At 39.4% G+C, this 14,898-nt stretch overlaps 1 protein-coding gene and 1 pseudogene across 2 annotated transcripts in view; one reads left to right on the top strand and one right to left on the bottom strand.

Annotated features, from left to right (window-relative positions):
• The window catches only part of SUMF1 (sulfatase modifying factor 1), a 90,498-nt gene that overhangs the window by 51,725 nt on the left and 23,875 nt on the right, over positions 1 to 14,898 (top strand). The window contains exon 7 of one of the 2 annotated variants that reach the window (XM_025451212.2): positions 1,040 to 1,153. The exons of the other annotated variant lie outside the window; for it this stretch is intronic. Within the exon in view, the coding sequence (XP_025306997.1) occupies positions 1,040 to 1,153 (114 nt within the window). The remainder of the gene's footprint in view (positions 1 to 1,039; positions 1,154 to 14,898) is intronic. 2 annotated transcript variants of the gene reach the window in all.
• LOC112662651 (histone deacetylase complex subunit SAP18-like) lies at positions 5,481 to 6,038 on the bottom strand (annotated as a pseudogene).

Below are 14,898 nucleotides of genomic sequence, written 5' to 3' on the forward strand. Positions count from 1 at the left end.
GCAGAGGAGCCTGCTTCTCCCTCTCCCTCTGCCCCTGCTCCTATGCTCTCTCTCTCTCTCTCTCTCTCTCTCTCACTCATTCATTCTCTCAAATAAAATCTTAAAAAAGGAAATTAATTAAAAATTTAAAAGATTTTTAAAAACCCAAAGATAACATTTTTTCATTTAAAAATCTCATTTTTTCCTTATGTTTGAGAATTATCATTAGAAAAATGTTGGGAAAAATTTTATGTTGAATATACACAATGGCATAATTGTTTGTACTTAACTGTTGCTCAGTTAAAGTTTTTTTTCTTGTCCCTCTCCCCTCTCTCCTTCTTAAAAAAGCTTTATACTTTGGCTCTCTGTCTGTGACAATATTATGTGGCAGACTGTCTGACCTCCCTTTGAAATGTGATATAATTGCTCCCTGACAAACCAGTACAGTTGGCCTCATACTTCCAGATTCTGGAGACTGACTGCAAACCTTCTCTTACAAATATGCTTGATAATGAATTCACATTTTCTTTAGAAAAACAAGTCCCCTCAGTGTTTTGATGATAATGACTGTGGCTTAAAGATAAGATTGTGAGTTGGAGGGGGCTGGTGTAGAGGACAGAAGTGGGTTGGCATCTTTTAGTGCTAAAAGACATTGTGTGGCCACATACCTTAGCTCTGATGACAAGACTTATACTGAGTCTAATATGATGTTTCTGTAATGATTTTGAAATATCATCTCTGCCCCCTACTCCCCGCCTTAAGATATGGGTTCAATTTATGTTCATTATTAGTCTCTCTGTTAGGAATAGTTTTATTGACTTTCCTACCATGTAGTATAAACTCTCCTTAGGTTTCTAAGCTCCCCTTTAAAACTCAAAGCCAAAAAGTGTATCTTTCTTTGTTTTTACATTGGCCAAATTGCATTTTGACTGTCGGGATGAAAATTAATATTCATGCTTTGAAGTTTTAACTTATAGTGCATTTCCACAGCAAAGAAGTGTTCTAAACAAGGTGAGTAGTTTGACAGCATTTTCCCTTTTTTTTTTTTTTTAATTTTTAGGTTGACGCCTTTCCTCCCAATGGTTATGGCTTATACAATATAGTAGGGAACGTGTGGGAATGGACTTCAGACTGGTGGACCGTTCACCATTCTGTTGAAAAAACGCATAACCCAGTGAGTATCATTCTCAGACTATGTATCGTAAGGTTACATCCATTACCTAGGCAAGCTGTGGCAAGGATTTAATGTGTTTCTGAGGAGTATTTGTGTGCTCTTGAAATTAATCTTGGAATTTCCCCAAAGGGATATTAAGCATATGTCTCTTAATTCAAGCTTAAGGCATTGTGCAGAAATGTCTGTGAGCATTTTATATGCTGCTAGATTGCAAAGGTGATAATTATTTGAAGGAATCTGCCTGTAACTTTAAAAATTATATTCAGTCTCATAAATTTGATTAGAGTGAGTTATCTAAATAACTATGCAGAATTCATTGATGTTTTTAAAGTAATAACCACTGAGATCTGCTAGATGGTATTTATCATGCAGCTAATTGCCAGACTTTTGATTGGCTGAAATTTTGATTCAGGGGCATCATTTAGAGAAAATGAGAAAGGGTATTTTCTGGTGAATGTTGAGTCAGGAAGTTGAGTCATTTGGTGATTATTTCCCGAACTCTGCAGTATGTCAGTTCAATGCATCATATGCCTTGGGAATTAAGACAACCGTTTTATCTAAGTTTTACCTACTCTGATATGGGGAGAATGTTGAATACAACTAGGATTCTTCTCTGCCCCTAAAAATTGAAACACTACATGGGCATGTAGGTGGGAGGTACTTCCTTTAAAAAGAACATGTCTGAATATTTTTTGTTGTGTGAACATATTGGGGGGGAAAGAACCATTTAAAAGTCCTTTCTCTAACAAACTAGACATTCATAAGTCAGACCTAAATAAATATATATTATACAACCAAACTATCTAGACTGGGAACTTAATATGCTCAATTTTAAACTTTACCCTTTAGAAAAGGCACAAAGAATCATGATAAAATTAATTCTTCGATCTCTTCTCCGTAAGAGTTAAGCAGCTTGAGTAATTGAAGAAATTGTCAGGCCCTGTGCCTCAGGCCATTTTTCAGAATATGAGGATAAATTTGTTTGATAAACTTGATTTTTCTTCACGGAATAACACGTGGGCTGCTCATGAATAATCTGGAGACAAAAACCTACCTCATTGGGTGCAGATGAAAGAGCTGAGTTTTTCAGAAACTGTCATCCCCCCCTCATTTCCCTTGTACTTTCTGGCAGGGCTGGTGGAAGTACTGGTCAGAAACAACTCTTCTCTCCAAAATGAGAATAAGGTTGTGAAGTTCTTGGTTGGTTTGTGGTCGGGAGACACCATTCTCTACTGGCAAGATGTGACTTGGCATTTGCTGTCAGAATCAGAAATAGAATTTTTTCCCCCTCAGATAAAAGCATCTGCATGTTTGGAAGGGGGTACACAAGGCTTCAGAATTCTGGCAAGTTGTGAATGCATCTATCTGACCATCTGTTGTCGAGCTGAGTGCTTATTAGCTTTCCGTCTTAGAACTGCTTGTGTCTCTTCTAAGGATTTACAGAAAAATTCACATTTTTCTTATTTTCACCAGTCCCAGGCTCTATCTTAGATGTTGTCCTTGCTTTATAAATTGTTCCCATTTTAGATTTCTCTGTGTCACACTATAGCCTCGTTTGCTTCCTGATTTGACTGGGATAAAATTCATCTGCCTAGAGAACTAAGTCCCAACTTCCTAGAAAACTCAGACTCCGTCACTCAAATCTCTACAACTTCCTTCATTGCCAGTGCCACTGGCATCTTACATTCAAGGGACACCTCCAGGCTCCTAGCTGGGCTCTGCCTTCCCTCCCTCTGCCCTGTGCAGCCACAATGACCTCTCTAGAAATCAAGTCTGATGCGGTCACTCCTCCATTTGAAACCCCTTCCATGGCTGCTTGTCTAAAGAGGAAAGTACAGACTCTTGAACACAACTTCTGAAGGCTAAAATAACTTAATTCTTACTGATCTCTTTCAGCCACTCCTTCTACTTCTTCTTTAAACATTGAATTATAAAATTTAACAAAAATTCAGGGAAGTACAGAAAATAGTATAATAGATACCTACCATTTAGATTTAACATACAAACAGTTTCCTATATTTCTTTTAACCAGAGAAAAAGAATGGAAACTTTTCTCTGAGTTAACATTGGACATTGTTAAACATTTTTAATTTAAGCTCTTCTAGTCAATGTATAGGTGCTATCTCACTGTGGGTTTTTTTTTTTTTTTTTTTTTTTGTCATTGTATGTTAAAGTCTGCATCTGACAACTCTGGTATCTGACTACCCCGTTGACCTGCCTCTCTTCTTGGTTTTTGCTCACATCATGTTTTCTCACATGCCTGATTATTTTTGAATGAGTACGAGACAGGGTATGCAAAAGATTGTAGATATTATTGAGATCTGGATAGTGTGATCTTTCTCTAGAGGGGATTTACCTTTGCCTCTGGAAACTTCTATTTCAGATGAGCTTTTTCCAATCAGGAATTGAGACATCTTGAAGCTGAGCTTAGGTTCCTGTGAGAGCTAGTCTGAATATAGTCAGGATGCCAACCAAAAGTCAGGGGTTTTACTATGGCTCTTATTCCTCAAAGGGCCCCCAAAACCCATTTGTTTCCTTAGGCTATAAGTCTATTGAAAGTTCTGCTTAGTTTCTCAGCCTTTGTGAATCAACAGACCTCTAGGTGAGACTAAGTTAGAGTGGAAAGACTTACCTCTGGGCTTGCCTTTGCTCTGTAATTTGAGCCTTGCACTTCCTCACAGCTATAGTAGTTCTCATCTGGTTTTGGTTAAAACTCCTATTTCTCACGGAGGTCTTAATTTACTTGCCTTCTTTCCATACTGGCCTGTGTATCTCCAGTGCCTGGCAGAAAATGTGTCGCATAATAGTTGGTCCTATAACAAAGCCAGTGCCAGATACCAAGAGTTGAGGGAGTTTGACCACTATTCATATTTCAGTTGTTTCAAAAGCAAAGTTGGGAACAGACATTTTCAGGGAGAGTTTTGAACCAGAATATCCATGTGATTAGTAAACATTTCAATTCAGGAACTGACCTCTTCAGTGTGATGCGTATATGTTAGCCACAAGCCTAACCCATAATGGAAAGTCATTTTAAAGCTTCTTTAGGAAACTTAAGAAAAGCCAGTCCTCTGTATGCAAAGGCTAGTCAGGGAATATCTTTTTCTTAGTTGGCTTCCAGGGAGCAAAAGTTAATCATTAGTGCTTATTTTATTGGACAGTCATTTATGGCCAAAGCAGGTGGTAGAAACATCCTGTGTGCTTTGTACACACAGTCCCGAGAGAGGCTGAGGTATTTGACCATATGAAGTGAAGGTTGATTTGATCTTAGCTGGAAGAAGGTTATAGGGAAGATATACACATGCATGTGTGTGTCCTCTGGAGCTGCTTAAGATGGCATCACCTCTTTCCACATAGACAGAACCCAGAATGTGGCCATTGCTGCTGCTACTATTTTTTTTAACTAAGTTTTTTTTTTTTAAAGGTCATTATATTTTCCTTTTCAGTTACTTCACCCCAAAGCCCCTATTAATCTGTGGCAATATATACTGCTTTCCGTAAAAGATTGCATAGAGCTTCTGTAGCACTCTAACTTCCAACACCCACATACTCATTCTCACTACCCACATGCCACGCTGATTTGCTCACTGGTGGTGGCAAAGGATGGTGTGATCTATAATATCTTTCCCACTCTAACATCCAGGTATATAGTTTCATTTGGGTGGCTTTTTTTTTTTTTTTTTTTCCTGAGGGAAACAGTTCCGGTCTTTGATTTAGTCAAAGTAACTCAGATTAGAGCTCTGCCACTTAATATTGAAGGGATCTCTAAATGTGGAATAGCTCAACTTTCCTTATCTACAAATTGGTAATAATTATATTTGTGAAATCAAATTTGATGATGTTGCATGTGAAAATATTTTACACCTTCAAAGTATTGTTGTTTACTATTTTTATTTAAATTATGTTTTGGCTACCTAATTTCTCTATTATATGGTTCTGTGAAGCCCAGTTGATGAGGAATGTTGGCTTCGGGAAACAGAGGAGAAGAAAGTAATCTTTATAATGAGTGTTTGATATTCCTCCCATCCTTACCTAATGTTGGCATACCACATAGTCATCCTTACAATGAAAAACTTGTTAGTTCTTCATAGTTCATTCAAGTCTGGTGGGAATAAAGTTTTCCAAAAGGTAATCCTTCTTTGAATGAATAACTGGCTGCTTGCCAGATTCTATTAGTCAGAGATTGAGTTTGTTTTGTTTTTTTCAGCATGGAATTTCATTGTTCAATTAGATCATATAGCTCTGGAGATTTTTGGAATTGTGTTCTGTTTTGCAAAACTGCTTTGTCATGGTATGGAATTGACCAGGGAGGCTGTAAGTCTTTTTTTTTTTTTTTTTTTTGAGGGAAGGAAAAAGAATTTATTTTACATAACTGATTGAAAAATAATTCAAGAAATAGTAAATAAAACTTAATATGGTCTCATGCGCCCTGAAGGAGGTGGTGCCTGATTTGGAGGTGTGATTGCTATGTCCAGATAGTCTCCTATTTGGAACTTCTGTGACTGCAGGGTCATGGAGTCATCAGTCCCCTTCATCCCAGACATGGTGCTGCCAATCTCCTTTACTCGATAGCCAGGCCTTTTAGGATCTGTAAAAACAATTGCAAAATTGAAGTGTGTGCCCTTCTTTCTAGCTTCTGGGTAGACTTCTTTTACTAAACTAGTCAGTTCTTTCAATGTTGCATCCATCCAAGTGTAGATCTGGAGCTCGCTGGACGGCACGTTTCCGTTGCAAAACTCGTCCATTCGGTGGTGGCGGCCGTTACTGGTGGTGAAAACACGCAGCAGCAGCAGCAGCAGTGGGCACGTTTTCTCCCGATCGGTTTCTCCGGCTCCTTCTTAATTTCCTCCTGGGTAACGCGCGACTCCACCGCCATCTTCCTCCTACGGCCGGGAGGCTGTAAGTCTTGTCTGCAGCGCATCACACACGGCACATGCCTTCCCTCTGACCTGAGATCCGTATGTAGAGTGTCCTGGCAGGTTCCAAACTTGTCAGTCCTGCTCAAATACTTCTTTTCCATTGGATGGAAAGTCCCTTGGGACTTGGACTTAAATTACTTTTGTCCATCCTCTAAACTCCACACTTGATTGTTCCTTTTTCCACTGATCCTTCTTCTGGCCTCTTGCCACTGCATGAATGAATGAATTTTGTGTAGCAAAAATGTTAGACTCCTGCTTAGCCTGTCTCTTAGTTGTCCTCTGCCAATGGCGTGTGACTGTCCTTGTTTCAGCCTGAGAAAACTCGGTAAATAGCACATCATTTTCTTAGTTGAGTCTGCAAGACCCAGCGACTGCCCCAACAACAGTTTAATTAATGCAGCAAGCAGTCATCAAGTAGCTAGGTTGTACTAGGAGGACCTGATGGAGGATTTGTACCTGCTCTAAGGACCTCATTCACATATTTTTAATGAGGATGTTTCAGGGGCATGAGTAAATCAATTTGAAAGAAAAATAACCTAGTGTTAAAGATGAAAAAAGCATTAAAGTGTTAATGAAGTTGAGTTAAACTTCATGATAACTTAATATGGTTTACATTGTTTTTTTTTTTTAACATTTTATTTATTTATTCATGGGAGACACACAGAGAGAGAGAGAGAGAGACAGAGGCAGAGACACAGGCAGAGGGAGAAGCAGGCTCCATGCAGAGAGCCTGATGTGGGACTCGATCCCAGGTCTCCTGGATCAGGCCCTGGGCTGAAGGCGGCGCTAAACCGCTGAGCCACCTGGGCTGCCCTATGGTTTACATTGTATTTAGTATGTGCCAAGAGGAAGGCAGGGTGATCAAAATATCACTATCTCAGGACTGTGTTTGGAAAAGAATTTTATCTTTTTCTTCCAAGTGGAAGGTGGAAATCAGTCTGGAGGAAAAGCTAATGTTTATCCACTGCCACTTTTCCCATGGTTCTTGAGCAAGGTTGATCATCCAACGACAGCAACTAAACCACTGAGAAATAGAAATAAGCTTGAATGTATATGGCTGAGATGTTTAGATCCCGTAAACACATTTTCTTCAAACACATTATCTAAACACTTGCTTTTTGCTTGAAAAGAGTGAATGCTAATTCTAGTTGCTGTTTCAAAGATCGTAAAAATGCTGTTTGTTTCTACTTTACAATAAAATTACCTTTACAACCTCATGTTACTATTGACTCTTCCTGAGCAAATAGAGCAGGACATTCAAATGTATTATGGCCTCCTCCCTCAGTTTGGAGGATCAGTGGATCTTAAAGGTGGGAAGTGAAAACCTCCAGCCTCTACCTCTGCAGAAATCCCTTCTTTGATACCCTGACAGCTATGGTCCTGCACCTGGATTGTTGTTATCAGATGATCTCATTGTAGGGAGGTTCCTCTAGCCAACCAAATCTCTCCTGAAGCTTCATCTCATTCTGCACTTAGTGAGAACACAGAACACTTCTTCTCTCTGTCTTGTACGTGAAAGTTTTCCAGATACCTGAAGATAGTCACAGCCTGTGCCCCTTCATCTTTCTCTTTCTAGATAAGTATCCCCAACCTTCCGGTGCACCTTGAATTACTTGGTTTCCAATCCAAGGCAACCCCGGTTACATTCCTCTAAATAACATGACTGGGGTTGGGGGAGGAGGGAAGTCCCTTTTCTAAATGAGCACCCACAATCATACTCAGTATTCTAGATGTTCCTTGACCCATGCTAATAATACTGCGGTTATCCTTTTTCATCATTCTCTCTCATCAGATCTCAAATTGTGTCAGTAGTTAAGAGGTGAGCCAGTGGAATCCAATGGAACTGGGTTTGAATGTTGTTGGTTTGGTTCTGGCTAACCAGTTGTAAGACGCTGGGCAAGTCCCTTAACTACTCTGGGACTCAGTTTGCTTCTTTCTTAAGTGGGGATGATGATTGTTACTTTAGAGACTTATGAGGGAGGGTGAGAATGTTTGTGTCACCCAGCGCGATATTTGCAATAGCAAGTATGTGGCAGCTTCGGTTTCAATCATTATTAGTACTAGAGCAGTGTCATTGAGAGTCCTCCTACTTTTATTATGAGCAGTGTGGCAGCAACAGGAAGAGCAGCACCTCACTGTTGGCGCACTAGTAAGCTTGTAGCCAAGTAAAACTTCCCCTCTCCCCCCTATATATATATTGATATTAGGCTATGTCTCTTCAGATATTGTTGCCATACAGCTATTTTTTTATGTAAGCTTCTTTAAAGTAGTTTGAAGGGAAACTTTTTTGAATTTTTTTCTATGTCTACAGCTGCATTTTGATACTTAGTGCAGAGTCTCTCATTTTTCTCCATCAGTTCAGTTTTCCATGGGAGACAGGCTGTGGAGATCATTGTGACTGTCAGCACTGTCATTTAAGGTAGTAGCTTTCCCTTCCAGCAGATGGATTTAGCTGTGCTTTTGTCATTGGTACACTGTGAAGGGCGGCTTAGTCCACATTTAGTGAGCACTTACTGTGTTCTGGGGCTATCTTGGGAATATAAAGATGCTTGAGACAGGCCTGGTGGTTAAGAAGCCTTTAGGATGGGTAGTGATCAGATAAATCAGCGGGCCCTATGGTAAGAATTGTTGCTGATGTGCTAGAAGTGGAAACCTCCATTCTCTGCTGGTGGGAGCTGTGAGGGCATCACTGAGGAGGTGCCATTTTGCATGGATGGCAGTGGTTGGTGAAGTCACTTTGCTAGGTCCTTGACATCCAAACATAGGAAGGACAGTGTGCAGCCCTTTGAGGAAGTCATGGTAAGCAGAGAAGGGATTTTGTCTCTTCTCTTTCATTGCTTTCGTTTCCTTGAAGTAAGTACCCCCCACTGGTACCCTGAGCCGCAGATGCCCTGCACTCACCCTTCTCCATGCTCAGAGTGAAGGTAAAAACAGTGAGGTGTGTGTGTGTGTGTGTGTGCATATGTGTGTGCCTGTGTTTGTGTATGCTTGTTTCTTTTAGTTTTGCTAACATATATTTTTCCCATCCTTATGGGAGCTTGAGAGCCATTTAAAGGATTCCTATTAGATAACCAGTTAGGGGCCTTGGAGAGTGACTTGTAAATTGTCTTTCTTAGCTTGGTATGCTCGAAAAAAGGGCTTTTATGAGCTATCTTTTTCACAGTGTATGACCCTCCTGGGAGGGGAAAGCCATGGCCTCTAAGATTGGGAAGGCAGAAGGTCAACATAATGGATTGAGGTTATAACAGAGGTGTTAAATGAAAGAGGGAAGAGTTTGCTAATGTGATTATTTGCCATCTCAGTCAGGTTCTTCCTGCTGCACTGAATAGCAGAACCATTGTTGATGATGAAAGCAGAGGTTGATAGCCTGGGTTTCCATCTGAGGTTTAACTTGAAAATGTCATGGGGCCTTAGGTGAGTCATCCTGCCCTTGTCTGGCTTATTGCTTCATCTATACATTTTGCTAGGGATGTATCAAGTGATTCCTAGGGCACAATAAATTTGGGCCACTGCCCCAGCATCTGGTGCTGGTTTAGAGTGTAGGCAATGATGGATGGAGCAGCTGGCAGTAATGTGGTTAAGAGGACTGGTTTATTTATTTTTTATTTATTTATTTATTTATTTATTTATTTATTTATTTATTTATGCTGTATTTAATTTTTTTTTAATTTTTTTTAAAATTTTTTATTGGTGTTCAATTTACTAACATACAGAATAACCCCCAGTGCCCGTCACCCATTCACTCCCACCCCCCGGCCTCTTCCCCTTCTACCACCCCTAGTTCGTTTCCCAGAGTTAGCAGTCTTTACGTTCTGTCTCCCTTTCTGATATTTCCCACACATTTCTTCTCCCTTCCCTTATATTCCCTTTCACTATTATTTATATTCCCCAAATGAATGAGAACATATAATGTTTGTCCTTCTCCGACTGACTTACATCACTCAGCATAATACCCTCCAGTTCCATCCATGTTGAAGCAAATGGTGGGTATTTGTCGTTTCTAATGGCTGAGTAATATTCCATTGTATACATAAACCACATCTTCTTTATCCATTCATCTTTCGTTGGACACCGAGGCTCCTTCCACAGTTTGGCTATCGTGGCCATTGCTGCTATAAACATCAGGGTGCAGGTGTCCCGGCATTTCATTGCATCTGAATCTTTGGGGTAAATCCCCAATAGTGCAATTGCTGGGTCATAGGGCAGGTCTATTTTTAACTCTTTGAGGAACCTCCACACAGTTTTCCAGAGTGGCTGCACCAGTTCACATTCCCACCAACAGTTTAAAAATGATCAGCCCTTGGTTCACATCCTAGTCTGCCACTTGATGGCATGGTGGCTTTGTGGGAAGATGACATCTTTGGACTCTGTTTCCTCATCTACAAAGTGAAAGTAATAACCACATTTTAGGACGTTGGGTTTTTCTGGGGATTAAAAAGAGATTAGAGCAGTTAGCACTTCGCCCACCACATAGTCATTACTCTAGAGCCACTTATTGTTTTCCAGGTACCTCTCAGTTGGAACATTTCTTTTTTAAAAATCCTTTCCCAGCATTTCCTCTTGTTTTCCATTGGACCAGATTGAATTCTTTTTTCTTTCCTTTATTTACTAAACATTGAATGAACACGTGCTGTGTGCTAGGGGAAGGCATATACATCATAGCCCTTGCCTACAGAGAATTTGAATTTCAAAATCCCCAATTATGATCCCTTACTTCTATGGCAATAGAATGTTTTTGCTCCACTAATGTTTGGGACGTCAGAACCAAAGCCCAGGTTTCTGGCTTCCTCTCAAAAGTTGTTTATTCTTTCCATGCATCTCTGTTTATTTGGAAAGGGCCAAGAAGAGACGTGTATAGTAGGACTTGCAGAGGCTTCCTTATTTATTTGGGTCCAAAGCTGAAAGACCAGGTCTGAGCAACTTTTCTGGTCAGAGGGGTACTCACAAAATTCTAGGTGGAAGTAGGCCTACATAATGGGTCATTTGCAGAGGTTTCAGCCTATTTTGGTGTGCTCTAAGGTACGAATTGACAGCCAGAAGCTTAGACACTGCCTCCAGGACCAGACCCTCTCAACCAGGCATGGTGTCCTGTCTTCCACTCTATGGGCTTCCCATCCCGTCTTCTGCATACTTAGGCTCCCCTGGACAGTTTTCTTCGTGGTCTTATAATGCATCTCCCAATATTCTCCCCAGTATCTTATCCCCTAACATTTTCAGTCAGGGTCTCTATTTCATCATGCTTGGCAATCAACAAAAGCTAACTTAACATATGTGTATTTCCCAGCACACAGAATAATTCTCATCTTTATAGTTTTTATACACAGCAGTCCATAAACCATTTTCCCATGGCACTTCTCAATAAGAGGTGGAATTGTTCCCACTTGTTTAGGAAAAGGAGTGAGGTCATCAACTTGAAGACAGTCACCCAAGCCCTTTCCCATATTAACTTTCTAGATTATTAGTGTAAAGTGTGTTTTGGGTTCCAAAAGAAGAGATAGGCCTCAGACTCAGCATCCAGGTATGATCATCTGCTTTTACCGTAGGCTGCCCAGAGGTTTTGTGAGGAATCAAGTCAAAGTGCTTATTCTTTACATTTATAGGGCTTCCCTCCCCCCTGAAAACCTCACAGTGCTTTTTCTCACAGTCTCTCTCCCTGTATTTTTCATACCCTCAAAATATTCCTGCTTGTGCAAAAGGAAGCATGTGGTCTTAGACTCATTTCTTATGATAATTCTTGGAGGAGAGGGAGGTGTTGACTTTGTCCCAGATTTTGAATTTGATGTTCAGAGTCAAGATTAAATCCCAGGTCTTCTGATCTTGAGACTTGTACAAGGTTTACCAGGCTCCAGATGTTATTTGAAAAACAAAACACGAAAGGCTACTTACTTCCTTGTAGTATTTTATCACAAATTGCCTACTTTAAGTCAGGAATTTCAGGAAGTGTTATAAATATGGAAGATAATTTAGGAGATGTGAATTGCTGTGTCATGCAGTGGCTTCTTCCAAAAGCAGGGGAGAGGCAGGGACTTATGCCTCTCATTCCTTCTATCTTGAGATTTTAAATCAGCTTCTTATCCTTATCTTCCTAATCTGTTATTTCCACTAAATTATTTTTAAAAATTATTGAGTTGGCAGATAAGCTTTTCTACCTACCATTTGACTTATTAATTAATTGTAAAAGTAATATAGTGTCATTTTCCATTTCTATAACCTTACCTTTCATGACTCCCTATGCCATAGTGTGACTCATTTGTTCTTTCCCTAAGGATCTGGAAATAAAACCATGTTATTGAGAAGAGAAAAATAGAACAGTTAAATCATCTTTTTTTGCCAGGTTATTCTGGGATTTTTTCTTCATGTGGATATGTAGACACATTTATAATATAGGCATATACATATCCACATGTGTGATTTCTATATATGTATATACTTTTATTCATTCAGGAAAATTTATTGGCAGCCCACTCAATGCCAGACTCATGTGCTGGGTTCTCGGAATCCAACAGACACAATTCCCTTGCCCTCATGGAGCTTACAGATTTAAGGAATCAAGCAAACTCATCTAATTACATATACATGCATATGTACTTAATTGTATGTATGGAAGAAATATAATATGTTAAAAAGCATGCATTTTTGGAGTTGGACCTTGTTTCCTAGCTTTAACCTGCTACATTAAGTCACTTAAACTCTCACTCCGCTTCTTCACTGGTGTAGTTACTGAGAGGTTTTAGTAAGATAATGCAAAGAAAAATTTTAATGTAGTGGCTGATATGCATTAAGTATTTGATGAATCTAATTATGACCACTATGTTTCATGTGTAATGACAAGTTAAATACAGCAAGTTAGCAAGCTGTGAACTGATACCTCACTCTGAAGTCAAATCCATGGAAGACATTTGTTCTGGACCTTTATAGGGAAGTGATAAGGAGGTAAGCCATCTGGTAGTGTGCAGTTATAAATAACACTTCTTTCTGTGGACAGTCTCTAGTTTCTACCCACTAAAGGAAACACACATTACTTCTAATGAAGCACAGGACGTATGGAATTGGGCTCTTACCACTTGTCCACTTTCTAAAGGTTGAAAATAAAATTGTGGAAGTCTTTAAGTATTCTTTGAAAATAATGTTTATCTATAAATACCATTTGGCAAAGATAATTGCTTATACTCTCTTCATAACTTAGTAATGAGTTGTCATTGATGAACACAGAAGGTTGTGAGAGTAAGAAAATGTGATAAATGAAATCTTTAGGAAGGCTACACTTTATTTTTCTCACTTCAAGCAGTGCTTAGAGCTGTATCTGACTTTGCAAGTAGGACTGAACAGTTTTATACGATCATTATGAGAGGTGAAAGTTAATTGGGTCTGGAGCCAGCCTTTCAGCAGATATAGTCTGTACCCTGTGATGTTGGTGGTTTAGGTAGCTCACCCAGAAGTTACTTTCCTTTAGGATGATACTGTGCATTGTTTAGAATGAGGTGTACTTTAGAACTAAGCCATTAGATAGACCATGAATGTCCTATTAGCATATTATGCCTTCTGAAATTAAAAAAAAAAACAGCTGCATATTCCATATAGCAGATGATGAAAAAGTTAGTTCTTTGTTGCAGAGTTTCAGTGGGCTACTTACTTTCTCTTAATAGTTGCTGCTTCCATATTTACATTGACTGGTTTCCATCCTAGATATTTCATGGTCTTTAACAATGGTTTTAAAATCTGCCATTTATTTTCATAATTATTGTAGTCCATGCCTCTCAGCAGCTCATAAATACCCACCATTGATAGGTCAGAGTATAAACCATTTTCTTAGTACCTTGCTGCTCTTTCCTCTTTCTCCCACTTTCTCTCCTTTCTGCCAGGAAGTTGGATTGAGTGGCTCTAATAGTTGAGGCCTTGGCCACCTCACACCTATCAGGATGGCTACTATTTAAAAAACAGAAAATAATAAGTGATGATAAGGAGGTGGAGACATTGGAACTCAGCTCCCAACTATTCCTGGGACTTGCTGTGGAAAACAGCATTGGTTTCCTCAAAATAGTGAAAATAGAATTATATGATCCAGCAGTTCCACTTTTGGATATATTTCCTAAAGAATTGAAAGCAGAGTCTTGAAGAGATATTTGTACACCCATTTTCATAGCATTATTTGCCATAGCCAACAGGTAGAACCAAACCAGGTGTCCACTGATGGATGAATGGTTAATGAAAATATGGTACAAACATGTACCATGTGTTTACATGTAGCAATGAAATATTGTTTGGCCATAAAAAGGAAGAAAATTCTGACACAGGCTATCACATGGATGAACCTTGAAGACATTGTGCTAAGCGAAATATGCCAGTGACAAAAAGATAAATACTGTATGAGTTGGCTTAAATGAGGTACGTAGAACAGTCAGATTCATAGAAACAGAAAGAATGGTGGTTGTGCATTTAGCCCTTATGGTTGCCAAGGGATAATGGGGTCTTGGTGTGTAATGGGTTGAGTTTCAGTTTTGCAAGATGAAAAGAGTGCTGGATTTGGGTGGTAGTGATGGTTGCACAACAGTTTGTACTTAATGCCACTGAACAGTATGTAGCTGACACTTAAACAACATGAGGGTTAGTAAACAACACGAGGGTTAGGGGCACTGACCACCCAGCTAATCGAATATCCACATATAACTTTTGAGTCCTCCATTAGGGAACTATTGATGGCCTGCTATTGACCGAAAGCCTTACTGATAACATAACCAATCAATTAACACACATTTTCTATGTGATATATAGTATGCTATACATATATATACATATATATATGTATATATATATATTTGCACTAGAAGC

The sequence above is a fragment of the Canis lupus genome, chromosome 20, assembly GCF_003254725.2.
Source record: "Canis lupus dingo isolate Sandy chromosome 20, ASM325472v2, whole genome shotgun sequence".
Lineage (NCBI taxonomy): Eukaryota > Metazoa > Chordata > Mammalia > Carnivora > Canidae > Canis > Canis lupus.